The sequence below is a fragment of the Nyctereutes procyonoides genome, unplaced genomic scaffold (assembly GCF_905146905.1).
Source record: "Nyctereutes procyonoides isolate TBG_1078 unplaced genomic scaffold, NYPRO_anot_genome, whole genome shotgun sequence".
NCBI classification, from domain to species: domain Eukaryota; kingdom Metazoa; phylum Chordata; class Mammalia; order Carnivora; family Canidae; genus Nyctereutes; species Nyctereutes procyonoides.
This window is the reverse complement of record NW_026575131.1, coordinates 5,945,027-5,958,893: the sequence shown is the minus strand read 5'-3', so window position 1 is coordinate 5,958,893 and position 13,867 is coordinate 5,945,027. Positions and strand designations below refer to the sequence as shown.

At 38.1% G+C, this 13,867-nt stretch overlaps 1 protein-coding gene across 2 annotated transcripts in view; it reads right to left on the bottom strand.

The window, feature by feature from the left end:
• RAF1 (Raf-1 proto-oncogene, serine/threonine kinase) overlaps positions 1-13,867 on the bottom strand; it is a 77,145-nt gene that overhangs the window by 13,249 nt on the left and 50,029 nt on the right. The window contains exons 3-10 of one of the 2 annotated variants that reach the window (XM_055344944.1): positions 11,077-11,189; positions 9,004-9,106; positions 8,465-8,622; positions 7,086-7,184; positions 4,620-4,773; positions 1,482-1,509; positions 1,246-1,373; positions 754-871 (exon numbers count right to left, since the gene is read on the bottom strand). In XM_055344944.1, coding sequence (XP_055200919.1) covers positions 754-871; positions 1,246-1,373; positions 1,482-1,509; positions 4,620-4,773; positions 7,086-7,184; positions 8,465-8,622; positions 9,004-9,106; positions 11,077-11,189 — 901 coding nt within the window. The remainder of the gene's footprint in view (positions 1-753; positions 872-1,245; positions 1,374-1,481; positions 1,510-4,619; positions 4,774-7,085; positions 7,185-8,464; positions 8,623-9,003; positions 9,107-11,076; positions 11,190-13,867) is intronic. The other variant, XM_055344945.1, reaches the window with a different exon arrangement.

Here is a 13,867-nt window from a genome sequence, read left to right as displayed (position 1 = left end):
CTGTGAATTTAGAAGGATGCCTTTTGGGAAACATGTAGTATTTTCAAAAAAATACTCCCTATATTTGCTAACATCCCAAAGCCAGAGGCATTAAAAATCTGAGGAAGAAATGTTAAGTGTGTTGCCAAAATATACAAGCTATGGCCATGGATATTAAAATAGTACATTTCTTCCAAGTGACAAAATGTTTCCATTACAATAAGAACACTAACACTCCACATAGATTCAAGAATGAAGTATATGGGTTCCCTGCTTGATGGGGATTCCCCACCACCAACCCAGGGCAGGGCAAAGAAACCCTGCTTCAGGAGACTCCTGGCCTTCCTGAGCCCAGCTTTTTGACCATAGGCATGTTAGTTCCCCTCTTGGAACCTCAATTTTCTGCATGCAGATCTCTAAGGTTCTTTTCAACTTTGTTTCTAGAATCCATGCCCGCCTCACAGCAGAATCTTGCTCAACTAAGGAACCTGAAAGCATGTCCATCATGTAGCCTGTATTTAATCAGTTCCTGAAACTTGACTCTAAGGCTAAACTCTTGTTCATCAATTTCTAATTATCCTAGAAACCCTATCAATTATAGCATCACTGAATCTAAAAAAGAATGCTATGAAATATCACTGAGATACTAAGTTCAATCTTCAGATGCAATCAAGTGTCCCTGGAGAGCGCCACAGTGAGCTGCACCCACAGTGAATTGTATCCCCTTCTTCGCCCTCTCTGGGCCTTGTGGTAGAGGGAGTGCCCCAAACGTACCGTGCCACTTGCCCTTATACACTGTTCCAAAGGAGCCTGACCCAATCCGAGTGGAGAGCATCACTTCACTGGCTTCAATTTCCCAGTAATAGCTTGAATCTCTCTGTCCACGAGGCCTCTGAAACCAGCAGAGATCATTAACATACTCCATGGAATGGTAAAGCTCTGTTTAGTAAGGGTGTCAAAGAAAAGAGCAACCCAAATCCACCCATTCCTCCATCTTTTAAAGATGGACACTAACTGTATTACCGGTATTTTGGAAAAAAATTTTTTTTTTAGTTGTGCTCTGCCTTACAGCAAGCCAACAAATTCTCCAATGCAAGCATGCCAAAAACGGTGCTGACATTTATATCCTTCATTAAATGTTTTTTTATTAGAGCCCCCCCACCCCCAATTAAAAGTATTCTCATTTCTGACCAGGTTTTTCTTAGTAAATCCTAGTAAAATCCTTAGTAAAACCTCCAGGCAGGAGATACTGTAAGCCATACTCACAATTTTGTTTTTCTCCTGGGTCCCAGATCCTGGTGCCCGCTCTCTCTGTGCTGGCACAGGGGTTTTGGGCTGTGACCAGCCGGTTGGGCTCAGATTGTTAGGGCTGCTGGACAAGGCTGAAGGTGAGGCTTAATAGACAAGACAAACAGAATCCACACGTGGATAAGCCAACAGAAGATACACAGCATAAAGAGAAAAAGCTCATTATTATTTGTTAAGTAACTTCGGACAAGTACCTGATTCACTGTGGCTTCGAATTGCATCCTGAAACAAAAAAGGAAAGCTGGTCAATTTCTGCACCAGACAAGATGTCCTTTGAGGGAAGGAAAGGGGGTGGGGGGAGAACTTGCAGGAACAAAGTAAATTATAAAAACTCTAAAATACAAAAGGTCTAATTATATACTCTAACTTTCCTTTGATTAAATTTACCAAATGTCAGTGGCCAATTATCTCCAAGATTATCATCAATTATTAGGAGAATTGATGTTAGCTTTCCATATACCACATTCTTTTGGAATGGAAACTACATTCTTTTTCTAAGAAAGCAATGCATATAGCAAAGTGATATTCATGCAGGAATGTTAGCAAAGTTACTATCAGCTGAGATCTTTCCAATGATTAGGGGACCTTGCTCTACTGAGGCACAAAAACAAAAACAAACAAAAAAAACACAACAAAACAAAACCTGGGGATTAGGTGGCAAGTTCACTCTTATTCTTCTATCTAGGAGTTCAGGGCACACTGACCAGAAGCTGGATTTGATAAGGGTAATAAGTACCATGACAATGTAACTGTATCCAAGCCTAAAATCAGGAAACACTGGAAGAACCATAAATCCCTTAGTCCAAAACCTATGTTTTATATATAAGAAAACACATATAAACAGATAAAGAGACTTGGCCAGGATCACACAGCCAGTAAGTGGCAGAACCAGAAACCATCACCCATGGACCTCAGCCCTGAGCTCATTTACCACATGGGTAAGCTCTGAAATTAGTTAAATTCTACTTAGGTGAAAAGTCAAAGGCTACCTTTAGAACTTATTAAAACTGTTTGGGTAGAGCAGTTCAAATCACAAGGCCTTCCATAGACCTAAATACTCATTTTATAAATCCTCACTTGGAATATATAAATAATTATTATATAAAACCATTTGGCCTCCTCCATATTGTCAAAAGGGTATTTTTCTGGGAACCCCAACTCTTTTCTTTGTGAAGCCACAGGAAAGACAAGAAAAGTTTTTCACCCAACTATTAATGGAATGTTTCTACTCCATTAACATTTTTACAAAATAAAAGGAATCATAAATGAAGCTACCCCTCCCCCAACCTCTGGCAGCCCCACCCAAGCAATAGAGCCTGGATCTGGGGTTCCCAAACCTGACCAGTCTTTCAGAATCACTTGGAGAGGTGTTTAAGAATACAGTCTCCTCCTCCCCCCAACCAGGATTATGTATTTCTGGGACAGAAGAGGGAAGCCCAGGAATCTGATTTTAAGTAGACAGATGACTGCCAGGTGTGCAAAACACTGGCCAAAAGTAACCTGAACTTCAAAAGAATATTCACCAGCTAAAGCTTTATTATTCAACTAATCTACTTTTTTGTCTTTAGTCAAAGAATGGCACAATATATTTTTACTGACCAGAATCATATTCCCATGCACTAGATTTTTTTTTAATGTCACAGTAATTTTCTTCCCTGTATCCATTATATACCTCATATTTTATTTTGTGCTAATTTCTACAGCTGGATTTATCTAACAGGAAATTTTCAAACATCTTGGAATCTAAATATTAAAGAGAACTACAAATGGTTTAAATAAAGAATGTATACTTTAAAAAGCCTGAATCATGTGATTTAAAAAAAGGAATCAAAATTTGCTCTGCCTCTGACGTATAGAGAGAATTAACACAATAATGCTATTTTTTAACAAAAATTCAAGAATTTTCACTTTTAATGTCCCCTCAAAGTATTAGAGTGTTTACACAGAAATCATTGTTATAACAGAAGTCACTAGTATATCATTTTATTATTGGGGCTAATCGTGATAGAATAGAAATAACAAAATTCATAGCTTGCATACACACGATCTCCTCACAATAATCTTGTGATATTCAAAGTGCCCTCCAAATGGGCCAGTTCAGGCCCCACATTCAGAAGCCAACATTTTTATTGAGTCCCTGCCACTTCTGAGCTGTAGGACAAGCATATGGAAAGTAATTCAAGGTCTGAGTTAGGTACAGTTGTACTCAAAGTGGCAGGTGTCCCTGAGGTTTTTCAAGGAACAATTCATAATGCAGAGAGAACAGACTGGTCTCTGATATGCTTTTAGCAAAAGATTTTTCAGGGCATATCAACCAAATGGACACACCTGGTTTCTAAATGAGGTATAAATACAATAGTGATGCTCTGAGCATCAACTAAATAAATCTAGCATTAGTCTTTAGCTGGAATTAATTTTTTTTTATTTTAATGCACTTGGCCTCAAAATGTCGAGAAACTCATTTCACCTATCAGCAATCCCACATACAGTATTAAAAAAAAAAAAAAAAAAAAACTCCTATATACTCTATTGTCAAAAAAGAAACAGGAAAACAAGTTTGGCAAGAAATATAAAATTTAACTTAGTGACTGTTTCAATTTTGATAGGCTACTGTCTGACAGTCTTAGCAATCCTGTTAATTTACAAGAAAGCAAAGGCATGAAGAAGAATACCTACTCTTCCCCTCAAACAAAATCGTCTGGACCACGCCCTGGGAGAAGCATTCAGGCTGTTATTCTAGTCCAAAGCAATGAGAAATAAAGAAGAATAAAGAACAAAGGAAGTATTTTAAGTGTATTCAGTTGTTATTAAAGATGAATTAGAAAGCAAACCAAACAAATAGAACACACCAAAAAGCCAAGAAAAGAAAAATCAGTTTGAAAACACTAGCTTTGGAGACTTTTACATCTCCCTAAATAACCGGTTTAGTAATCCAATGACTCCGCCCTTTTAAATAAAGAGTCTCTCACAGAGCTTGCAGTTCTCTATAACTATTATTTTCTTTCCCACATCAAAATGAAACTACTCTTTATATAGCTAATTCACTAGTTCACTCAAGTCCTATTCAAATCTAAAATGGAAAGAATGAGTTCAAATGTTAACATTTCTTCAGCAAATCTTAGTTTTCCACTTGAATGATATATACCTCACAATTGGATTCTTTAGCCTGTCTACATAAGTAGTGGTTAAAAGATAAATTCACATAGACCAGGGTCCTGAGAGAGTACAGCTACATTCTTTATCAGGTTTGAAACCCAAAACTCTGACACAACAGTCAACCCCACCTCAATAACCGATTGATACTCCTCACCACCCGCAAGGGGCCCCATTACCTCGATCATCCTGCTATCCACAGGCAGAGTGGTGCTGACCATGTGGACATTAGGTGTGGATGTCGACCTCTGCCTCTGGGAGAGGGAACCTTCAGAGGAGGGGCTGGAGGAGTTGAATGTGAAGGCATGGGGTGTGGAGTATCTGTGCTGGGAACTAGATGAGGAGAAAGAAAACTCCGTGAATGACACTCTGGCCTCCCCACTGGTAAAGTCTTTCAGCTACTTACTTCAGTAAGACACTCAGGGGCAAATTCTACTTGTACTAAAACCTTGGACAAAATGTTCCTTTCTTTCAACAGGCACCATTTAAAATTTTCTTATATCTAGGTGCTTTTGCATGCCATTTTTTGTTTTGCTTTTTAAAGATTTTATGTATTGAGAAAGAGAGTGGGAGGAGGAGCAGAGGGAAAAGCAAACTCCCCATGGAGCCCAACGTGGGGCTCAATCCCAGGACCCTGAGATCACAACCTGAGCCAAAGGCAGATGCTTAACCGACTGAGACACCCAAACGCCCCTGCATGCCAATTTTTGAAAAGGAAATAATACATCCGCTGGGAATTCACATGAAAACAATACATTTTTAAGATGCCTTCTTTTTAATAAATCCCCTCTACAGAATACACCAAATTTTTAGACCATCTCTAGGAAGAACAGGTTAATATATGCCAACCATGCCACCATCTCCCAAGCTAGTTAGCACCTGCCCAGTTTACAGACTGATTTAGAGAGCTTGAAGGAAGAGTCTTAGATTTAAGACGGACTACTGAGCATCTCTGCAAAAATGTCAGCATTTTAGCCACTATGCACCATCTCCCTACTTAACAGGCTCTCAAAGTCAGTTAATGTGACTTCAGTTTTCAGGATGCTAATGCCCAACTGTGAAATAATCATTGGTCTCTTCCAGCCAACCCCATTCCACCATCAACCACACTGGGAACATGCAGTGAGTAAAACATTTTCATTATTGACTCTACAGATTATTTTGAGTTTTGTTCAGATTCAAGTAGCACCATACACAAATTTAAGGAATAAAATGCTAGTTTTTCTATGAGAAATCGTTCTACTGCCTTGAAAAATTGCCTTTTCAGGTAACTGAATGTTGAAGCCTTCAGAAGCTTGTCTTCTAGTATGAAATCTTCAGAAGCATGTACAATTTTTGGTCAGACTTGCTTTTCAAATAATCAAGAAAAATAAGTCCTACACAAATGTATACCCAGTCCTTGTTCTAAGATATGCTGCCTTTAGCAATTTCCATGGTAGTTACTTTTTTAAGATACTTATTTACTTATTTATGTACGTATGTATATATGAATGACAGAGAGAGAGGGGGGGGCAGAGGCAGGCTACATGCAGGGAGCCCAACATGGAACTCAATCCTGGTACTCCAGGATCTGCCCTGAGCCACAGGCAGATCCTCAACCACTGAGGCATCCAGGCATCCCTCCATGGTAGTTTTTAAAAGGTTATTAAATGTTATTCAAATACAGTAAAGACAGATATTTTGACAAAAATGTAGATTTTATTCTGGGTTCCAAATTCATGTGTAACACTGAATAAGACAAGTGAACTCAACAAAGCTCTGACTTTAAAAGTGGAGAACAGAATAAAGCCATGGGGGCACCTGGCTGGCTCAGTGGTGAGTGTCTGCCTTTGGCTCAGGTCGTGATTCCAGGGTCCTGGAATCAAGTCCCACATCAGGCTCCCTGCAGAGAGCCTGCTTCTCCCTCTGCCCATGTCTTTGCCCCTTTCTCATGAATAAATAAAAGCTTTTAAAAAGAAAGAAAAGAAAAGAAAAGAAAAGAAAAGAAAAGAAAAGAAAAGAAAAGAAAAGAAAAGAAAAGAAAAAAAGAAAGAAAGAAAGAAAGAAAGAAAGAAAGAAAGAAAGAAAAGAAAGAAAAAAGAAAAGAAAAGAAAAGAAAAGAAAAGAAAAGAAAAGAAAAGAAAAGAAAAGAAAAGAAAAGAAAGAGAAAAGAGAAAATATGTCTCTCACAAACTCACAGGCACGTTAGAAAGGATATTTATATTAAAGATCTAATTAGACTCTTCTTAGGGATCACAGTCTATTAAATACCATGGTTTTGGCAATGCAAGGCCATGATCAGCATTTCAGTCAGAAGTTTCATTTTTATTGGATCACTGTAGATAGTTTTGGGACCCTTCCCTTGACGTGCAATTTGCTACCATTCTGAAGGAGGCAAAATCTGAAGGTTTTAAAATGGGATGAGCTACTAAAGGACAGGCTATGATAACAGAAGAAAACTGCAGTCAGAGTCACTTTCCAGAACGTAAAGGCTATAGGACCACATTTTGCTATAGCACCAATATTAAGTTCCAGAGAAGTAATGAGGGGCTCACAAGGGGAGAGAAGGGGATACAAAGGCACTCTGGTCTTTTGGATTCAGACTTTCAGTCCCACCCACCCCAACGTAGTTTTTTCCAAAGAAAAGCTGTAACCAAAAAAATTACCTAACAGGCATCCGGGAAACCGACTCTCGCATCCGACGCATTGTCAAAGAAGGCAGTGCTGGGACCCCACTATCACCAATAGTAGAATTTGGAAACAATCTACATGAAATCAGAGGAAGGCAGGTTTATTAGAATTACAGTAATTTTAGAGTCAGACTGGCTTGCCTTTGCAACTTTTGCTAACAGTTACTCAAAGTGAACATTTTCTAGTCGCATTTTCCTCAGCCATTTTAGACTACCCAAATATCTGGGTTTGAATGAGTACAAAATGTTAACAACACTGACCTGCCAATGAACATATAGGAGGATCCAGTGAGCATTTCTAAAAAGTACTGGGCCAATATCCAGTTATATCAAATAATGTGTTTTAACAATACTACTATAGGGCACATGATAACGTAAATCACATTGAACTTTTCTGGAAATATTCTTTCTTGGAAACACACGATGAAAAGACTGAATATGGAAAATAAGTGTCATTCAGAACCAAACATCATAAATAAGAGGAAAAATGATATTAGCATCAACAGGCATCTTTTTTCCATGACATGAGCACTTGCTCAGAAATTCCACGGGTTAGCTACCTCAGTTAATCCTCAAGGGAACCCTGCAAGGAAGGTAATACTCTTTTTCTCCAGATAGGTGGACTGAGGCTTAGTGGTGGTTACAGTTTATTAATGGTAAGGCTGAGATTCTCACTCATACCTGCTAACTCCTAGTTTGTGCCACTTAGGTCAGAGGAACAAAAGCAATGTGACAACATGAAAGCAGAAAAGGCGTTCCCACTGCAATTTAATGACAACACTCCTTTTTCTAGTACTCTCAAAAAGAGATAAAACTGACTTTTCATACCCCCATTAACAGTCCTTAAAAGGCAATTTGGAACATGTTTTTTCAATTTAAACCTTACTAAAAGCAAGTATCTTTTGAGGTTTTACATTTATATCACTTTAAAACCAATGTTTTCTCCAATTTGAGGTGAAGAAAATAGCACCAACTATGCTTTCTGCTCCTTCTCAATAACAAAGGTCTGTTTAACATATTCAACAAAGTAAAGAGTAGTGTCTACTAACAATCTAATAGATGATACTGAGAGAGAAAAGCCAAAAGTCTTGGTTTTCATATCCTTTTGTTCTTTGCTTATTGAATCACAGTAGTCAATCTCTATTTGGTAACAGTCCTACCTGCTTGTTTTAGAAGTGATACCACACTAAAACTCATTAGTTTCAGAACTGTCATGTTTCTAAAGTTGATGGTTGCCAGTTCACGATAATTCATTTAGTAAGTCTAAAACCCACACTTGTCAGCCAAATATACAATAATCACCTTCAAAAGAGTTTATACTACTTATATTCCTTGAAATAAGAATGGTGCCTTACAAGAGTTGTCTGATATTACTCCAGTCCACACACATAGTAGGTACTTTGGTGCTACAGTGCTCATGAAATTTGTAGCCACAAGTCTGACAACGAAATCCATTTAGCAGGAACTTCTGACAGATGTCACAGAAGGCAAGCTTCAGGAAGGTCTTCCGAGCCTGGAATAGGAACACAGGTATAAATTCTGTTGAAAAAAAGGGAAGACTACAAAAGACAAAGTAATTTCCTTCTTGGTTTCCAAGAGGTCTTACGTGAAGAATTGTAAAAAATAAAATAAAATAAATAAATAAATAAATAAATAAATAAATAAATAAATAAATAAATAAATAAATAAATAAAGAGGAAGGAAGGAAGGTAGTTAGTTTATGTCTGTCATTTGTAAAATTCACGCCTAATTAAACCTAAATTGTCTCACTGTAAACAATGGCATAATGACAGCTTTAAACAATCCAACAATACATATGCCTAGTACCCCCAAGAAAGTGCTACTATATCAGCCAAAGCGTCCAACATGCCACAAAAAGAGCTCTGCTACTTACAAAGTTGTGTGTTGTAAGGGGAACATGATCCAGGAAATCTACTTGAAGTTCTTCTCCAATCAACGAAGCGGCATCAGTATTCCAATCTAAGCGTGCTTTCTTACTGAAGGGGATTTTTTTTTTTTAACGTAAAATAAAAAGGAAATGTTTAAACAAGGTAAGAGTTCAAGGCCAATAGTAACGATGGCTACCATTTACCTCATACTACATAAACATAAAAATCCCATACAACACTATCTTATTTAATTCATATGACAAACCTACAAAGTACGATGATCCCCATCTTATTTAAAAATGAGAGAACAGGGACCCTAAGAAAATAACTTGCTCAAGACCATACAGTGAGTGTAAAGGCTGGAACCCAGCTCAGGTGGACTTCAAAGCTTATGCTCTCGGAATAAAGTTTCTTTTAAAATAATGAACTATAATGGGGCGCCTAAGTGGCTCAGTCCATTATGTGTCTTGACTCTTGATTTTGGTATGATGTGTCATACTCTTTTTCTCTTAAAAAAAGTATAAAAAGATGAACAATAACAATCTCATGATAAAGTAAATATGCAGTAAGTTGGGCTTTGTGACACTGAAATCCTATAAAAATTCTAAAATCCTAACGTGGGGTATAAATACTGCTGTAATAGCAATATTTACTCTTCAATAGACTTCAACCTAGCAATCTGTGCCTAAACAACATAGAAAAAGATACAATGAATTAAAAATTAGCTTCAAAAAAATGTCTTATGTAGTTAATTCATCAGGCCCACTTCCTGAATGAAGAATATCCTCAGGTAGGGAGAGAACACACACATACTCATTCAAACTTCTCCCTTTGCCTACCAGAAGCCTATTCCAGCCATTTTTTTGGTTATCCATAGCAAATAACTCATTCCTTAATATAATTCCCTATACAAGGACTCCAAGATCATGTTTTGCCCTAATGAAGAGAGAGAGGGGCAGCCCTGTGTTTCCATCAGTCTTCAGGTTCCATCTGTCTAAGAGAAAAGCTAAGGCAGCTCTACACCAGTGTGGCCTTAGATGAGAGTGGACAGCCCCTCACTGTCCCAGAATCCCTCTAGTCATTAATAGGCACTAGAGATAAGCTTGGGACCAACCTGGGGCCTAAACCCAGATAATGCTGACATCTGCTGCTTCAAAGATCTACACTTCAACAAACTGCTTCCTAAGATGGAGGGAATAGTATAGCTAAATCTAAATTGGTCCCTTTGAGTTGACTCATTTCCTAGACTATTCCCTCAAACTGGAGAACTCCTTGAAACAGAAAAAAATGCAAGCTGGAGATCAATAGCAGAACTAGCATTTTCCAAGAAGAAAGAAGAAACTAGCATTTTCCAAGAGATTACTCCCCCCAAATTCAGGGGGATAATAATGGATAATAGAAGCTATGGAATATTGCTCCTAGCCTTTGATGGGATGCTTCTATCTTGCCACCACCATTAGAAATAAGATTAACTATGGATCTTCCTTGAAGCAGAAATTCTCCTGCATCTTTTAGTCCTATGTCTGCCAAATTGCAGGGACTCAGTAAGCATTAACCATATAATAAATAAATGAATGAATGAGGTACGCGTGGCTGGTTCAGTAAGAAAAGCATGCAACTCTTGATCTCAAGGTCCTGAGATCAAGGCCCCACAATGAATGGAGAGATAACTTAGGTAAAAACTTTTAAATAAATGAATTATATAAGAGTTACTCTCGAGGATAAGATTCTTTAACTATAAATAATAATGCAAACCCTTTCTGAGTACCCGTTCTGTCCATTGCATTCCAGGAAACAGAAAAATTTTTACTCTCAAGAAAACACATTACCTGACACTACTGCTTCCATTTATGGAATATTATCAACACCTAATATGTATTCTTTTTCTCAATGCGATGTTTAAACAATAATTTCAAGTTCTTAATATTTTAATTTTCTGAGTTGTCTATGCACAAGGGAATATAAATACATAATATTCTATAGGAAACTAGTATACTTTTTAAAAAAAGAATTATTATTATTTGAAGTCATCAGCTTCCTTACTTGTAGGAAAAAAGAGCTGACTTTTAAGTTCTTACCCTTTATGTTCATGGAGAAGTCTGAACACAGCACAGCACTCTGGCTGCAGGCCTCTCACCTTGAGTGCTTTCATAAGGCAATCATGCAAACTCATTCCATTTCGCACATTGACCTACAAACAAAAGACCACCTTTAGAACCAACAACAGCTGCACATCCCTTGGTGAGCAAAGAAATAAATGCACCAGTCTATAAGGATATATGCAGATTTATGACAGCATTATTTGTAATGGTAAATATATATGCACACAGAAAATAGCTGGAATGTCCAATAATAGGTAAATGCTTGGATAAAGCCTAGAATATGTGTGTATGTCACTACTATATTATTTACAATGACCTAGAGGGAGGGGTGCCCATATGTTAATTATGGAAAAATATTTTTCAGAATAATACAAAGAGATTATTCAAAGGGCAGGAAACCCATATATGTTTATATATGTTGTGTGAGTCTGAAAAGATATATCTCTAGCTATTAACATCAAAAGAGTGGCTGAGAGAGATAAAATGATCAAACTTCCCTTCACACAACTCTATTTTAATTCGCTGAGGGACACCTGGATGGCTCAGCGATTAAGCTCTGCTTTCAGCTCAGATCAAGTTCCACATCGGGCTCCCTGAGGGGAGCCTGCTTCTCCCTCTGCCTATGTTTCTGCCTCTGTGTGTGTGTCTCTCATGAATAAATAAATAAATAAAATCTCTTTTAAAAAAAAAAAAACTTGCTGAAATGTACATGCAAGCATGAACATCCACCAGAAAGGAAAATAAACCAATCTATAAGCAAACAAGAGTTTTTCTGATGAAAACTTGTATTTCAACCTGTTTGCAACAAGATGGTTTATCTTCCTGACCAAAATTCCATTTCATACACACTTCACAACTGTAAGGGCAAGCAAGGAGAGGAAACAGAGCTTCTGCCCTGCTACAAGAACACACTACTAATTTAAATAAATGTGCACATCATTCCAGGTAGCCTCAGTGTATGTCCTTCCACACTCTCCCATACCCAATCTTCAAAAGCTAAGCAGGTACTCAGAGATCCAGTGTAAGTGTGAGTAGTCAGGGTGCTAATAATAGCAGCTATATAAAATTTCGACTAAGACTTTAAAAGTTTTTATAAAAGCCCCATTTTGTTTTTCTTTTATTTTTTGGAGAGAGAGAGAGCACGCAAAAGGGGGGGGGGGTTGGAAAGGGAGGGGAAAAGGAAGAGGGAGAAAGAAAATCCCAAGCAGGCTCCACACCTTGCACAGAGCCCAACACAGGACTCGATCCCACAACATCAACATCATTTTGACCTGAGCCAAAATCAAGAGTCGGCCTCTCAACCAACTCAACCACCCAGGAGCCCCTCATACATTTTGTTTTCAAAGGCAATAAAGTTAATTAAAAGTGAGGCAACTAGAGTCAGTACGGCCAGTAGGAGAACAGAATACAGATTTGCAGGGCTTGTGAATTGCCCACAGTAGAGTTCCTGTGTTCAGTGAAAGTGTGACAGCTGACAGTGGCCAATCCAGGAGGTGAGTGTATGTTTGGATCCATTTTAAAAGTCTGAAGTATTTAAAATGTTCCATGGCAACTTTATTTTAGATTTCTTGAAGCAGTTATACTCTCAGATCCATTAACTTCTTGCTTTTCAGAAACAAAACTAAGTGAGATATATGAATCTGAACTATGAAGACAAGACATCAAGAATGAGGACAATGAAAAGGAATACATACACACTAACCAAATCATTACTTGCATCAAATACTGTGCAACAGGGCCTTGAAAACTATAGTGCTGTGTTATATCATTAATCTTCATTAAAAGTCACAGACTCTAAGGACGCCCAGGTGGCTCAGTGGTTGAGTGTCTGCCTTTGGCTCACAGCGTGATCCCAGTCCAGGGATGGAGTCCCAAATCAGGCTCCCTGCAAGAAGCCTACTTCTCCCTCTGCCTGTGTCTCTGCCCCTCACTGTGTGTCTCTCATGAATAAATACATAAAATCTGTACAAAATAAAAAAAAGTCACAGACTCTAAGAGTTAGACAGTTCTTTAAATAAATATCCTCTAATTCAGTGGGGTTCACAAATGCGGTTGGCATTAGAATCATCCAAGGAGCTTATGAAAATATAGATTCCCAGCCTCCCCACTCCAATACACCCAAGGATTCTGCTTCACCTGATTTTGAATGAAGCCCAAGAATCTATATTTTAACCTGTGTCAGGTGATTCTAATGGTCATTAATGGTCCTCAGCTGTGGTCTAAGCACCCATCCAATAAGTAGGCAGTGTACATATTTGTACACATATGTACAAAATAAATGACAAATTTTTTCAATTAACTACCAATTATACATCTACAACTATTTAAATAATATACGTATCCTTTTGGTCACTTTCCTCTCTACAACTCTCCGTGGACACATGTTGAAATCAGTTAAATCTGACTAATTTCTGGAACCCACTAAGTGATTATGAGTCATTCTGGGTTCCAAGCAGTGAAGCAACCTGAGGATGATTAGAAAATACTAACTCAACCTGCTGGCCAGCAAAGGACTCCTACCTCCTATGCTTCCCTAAAGATGGATGCCTGCTGAAAGAATATGATTCTTCCAGAGAGCAATGGTCCATCTCTGATCAAAGGAATAGGAGCAACTAACTTTCTCTGCTAGAGCCTTCTCACAAGCTGTTAAGAGGAGTCAAGCCTCTAAATCACTGGTTCCAAACTACCAGCTGTGCTGAAAGCTGTCGAAGGCTACACAGATGTAGAAAAAACTCAAATAATCATAGCTACCATTTTACTTATAAAT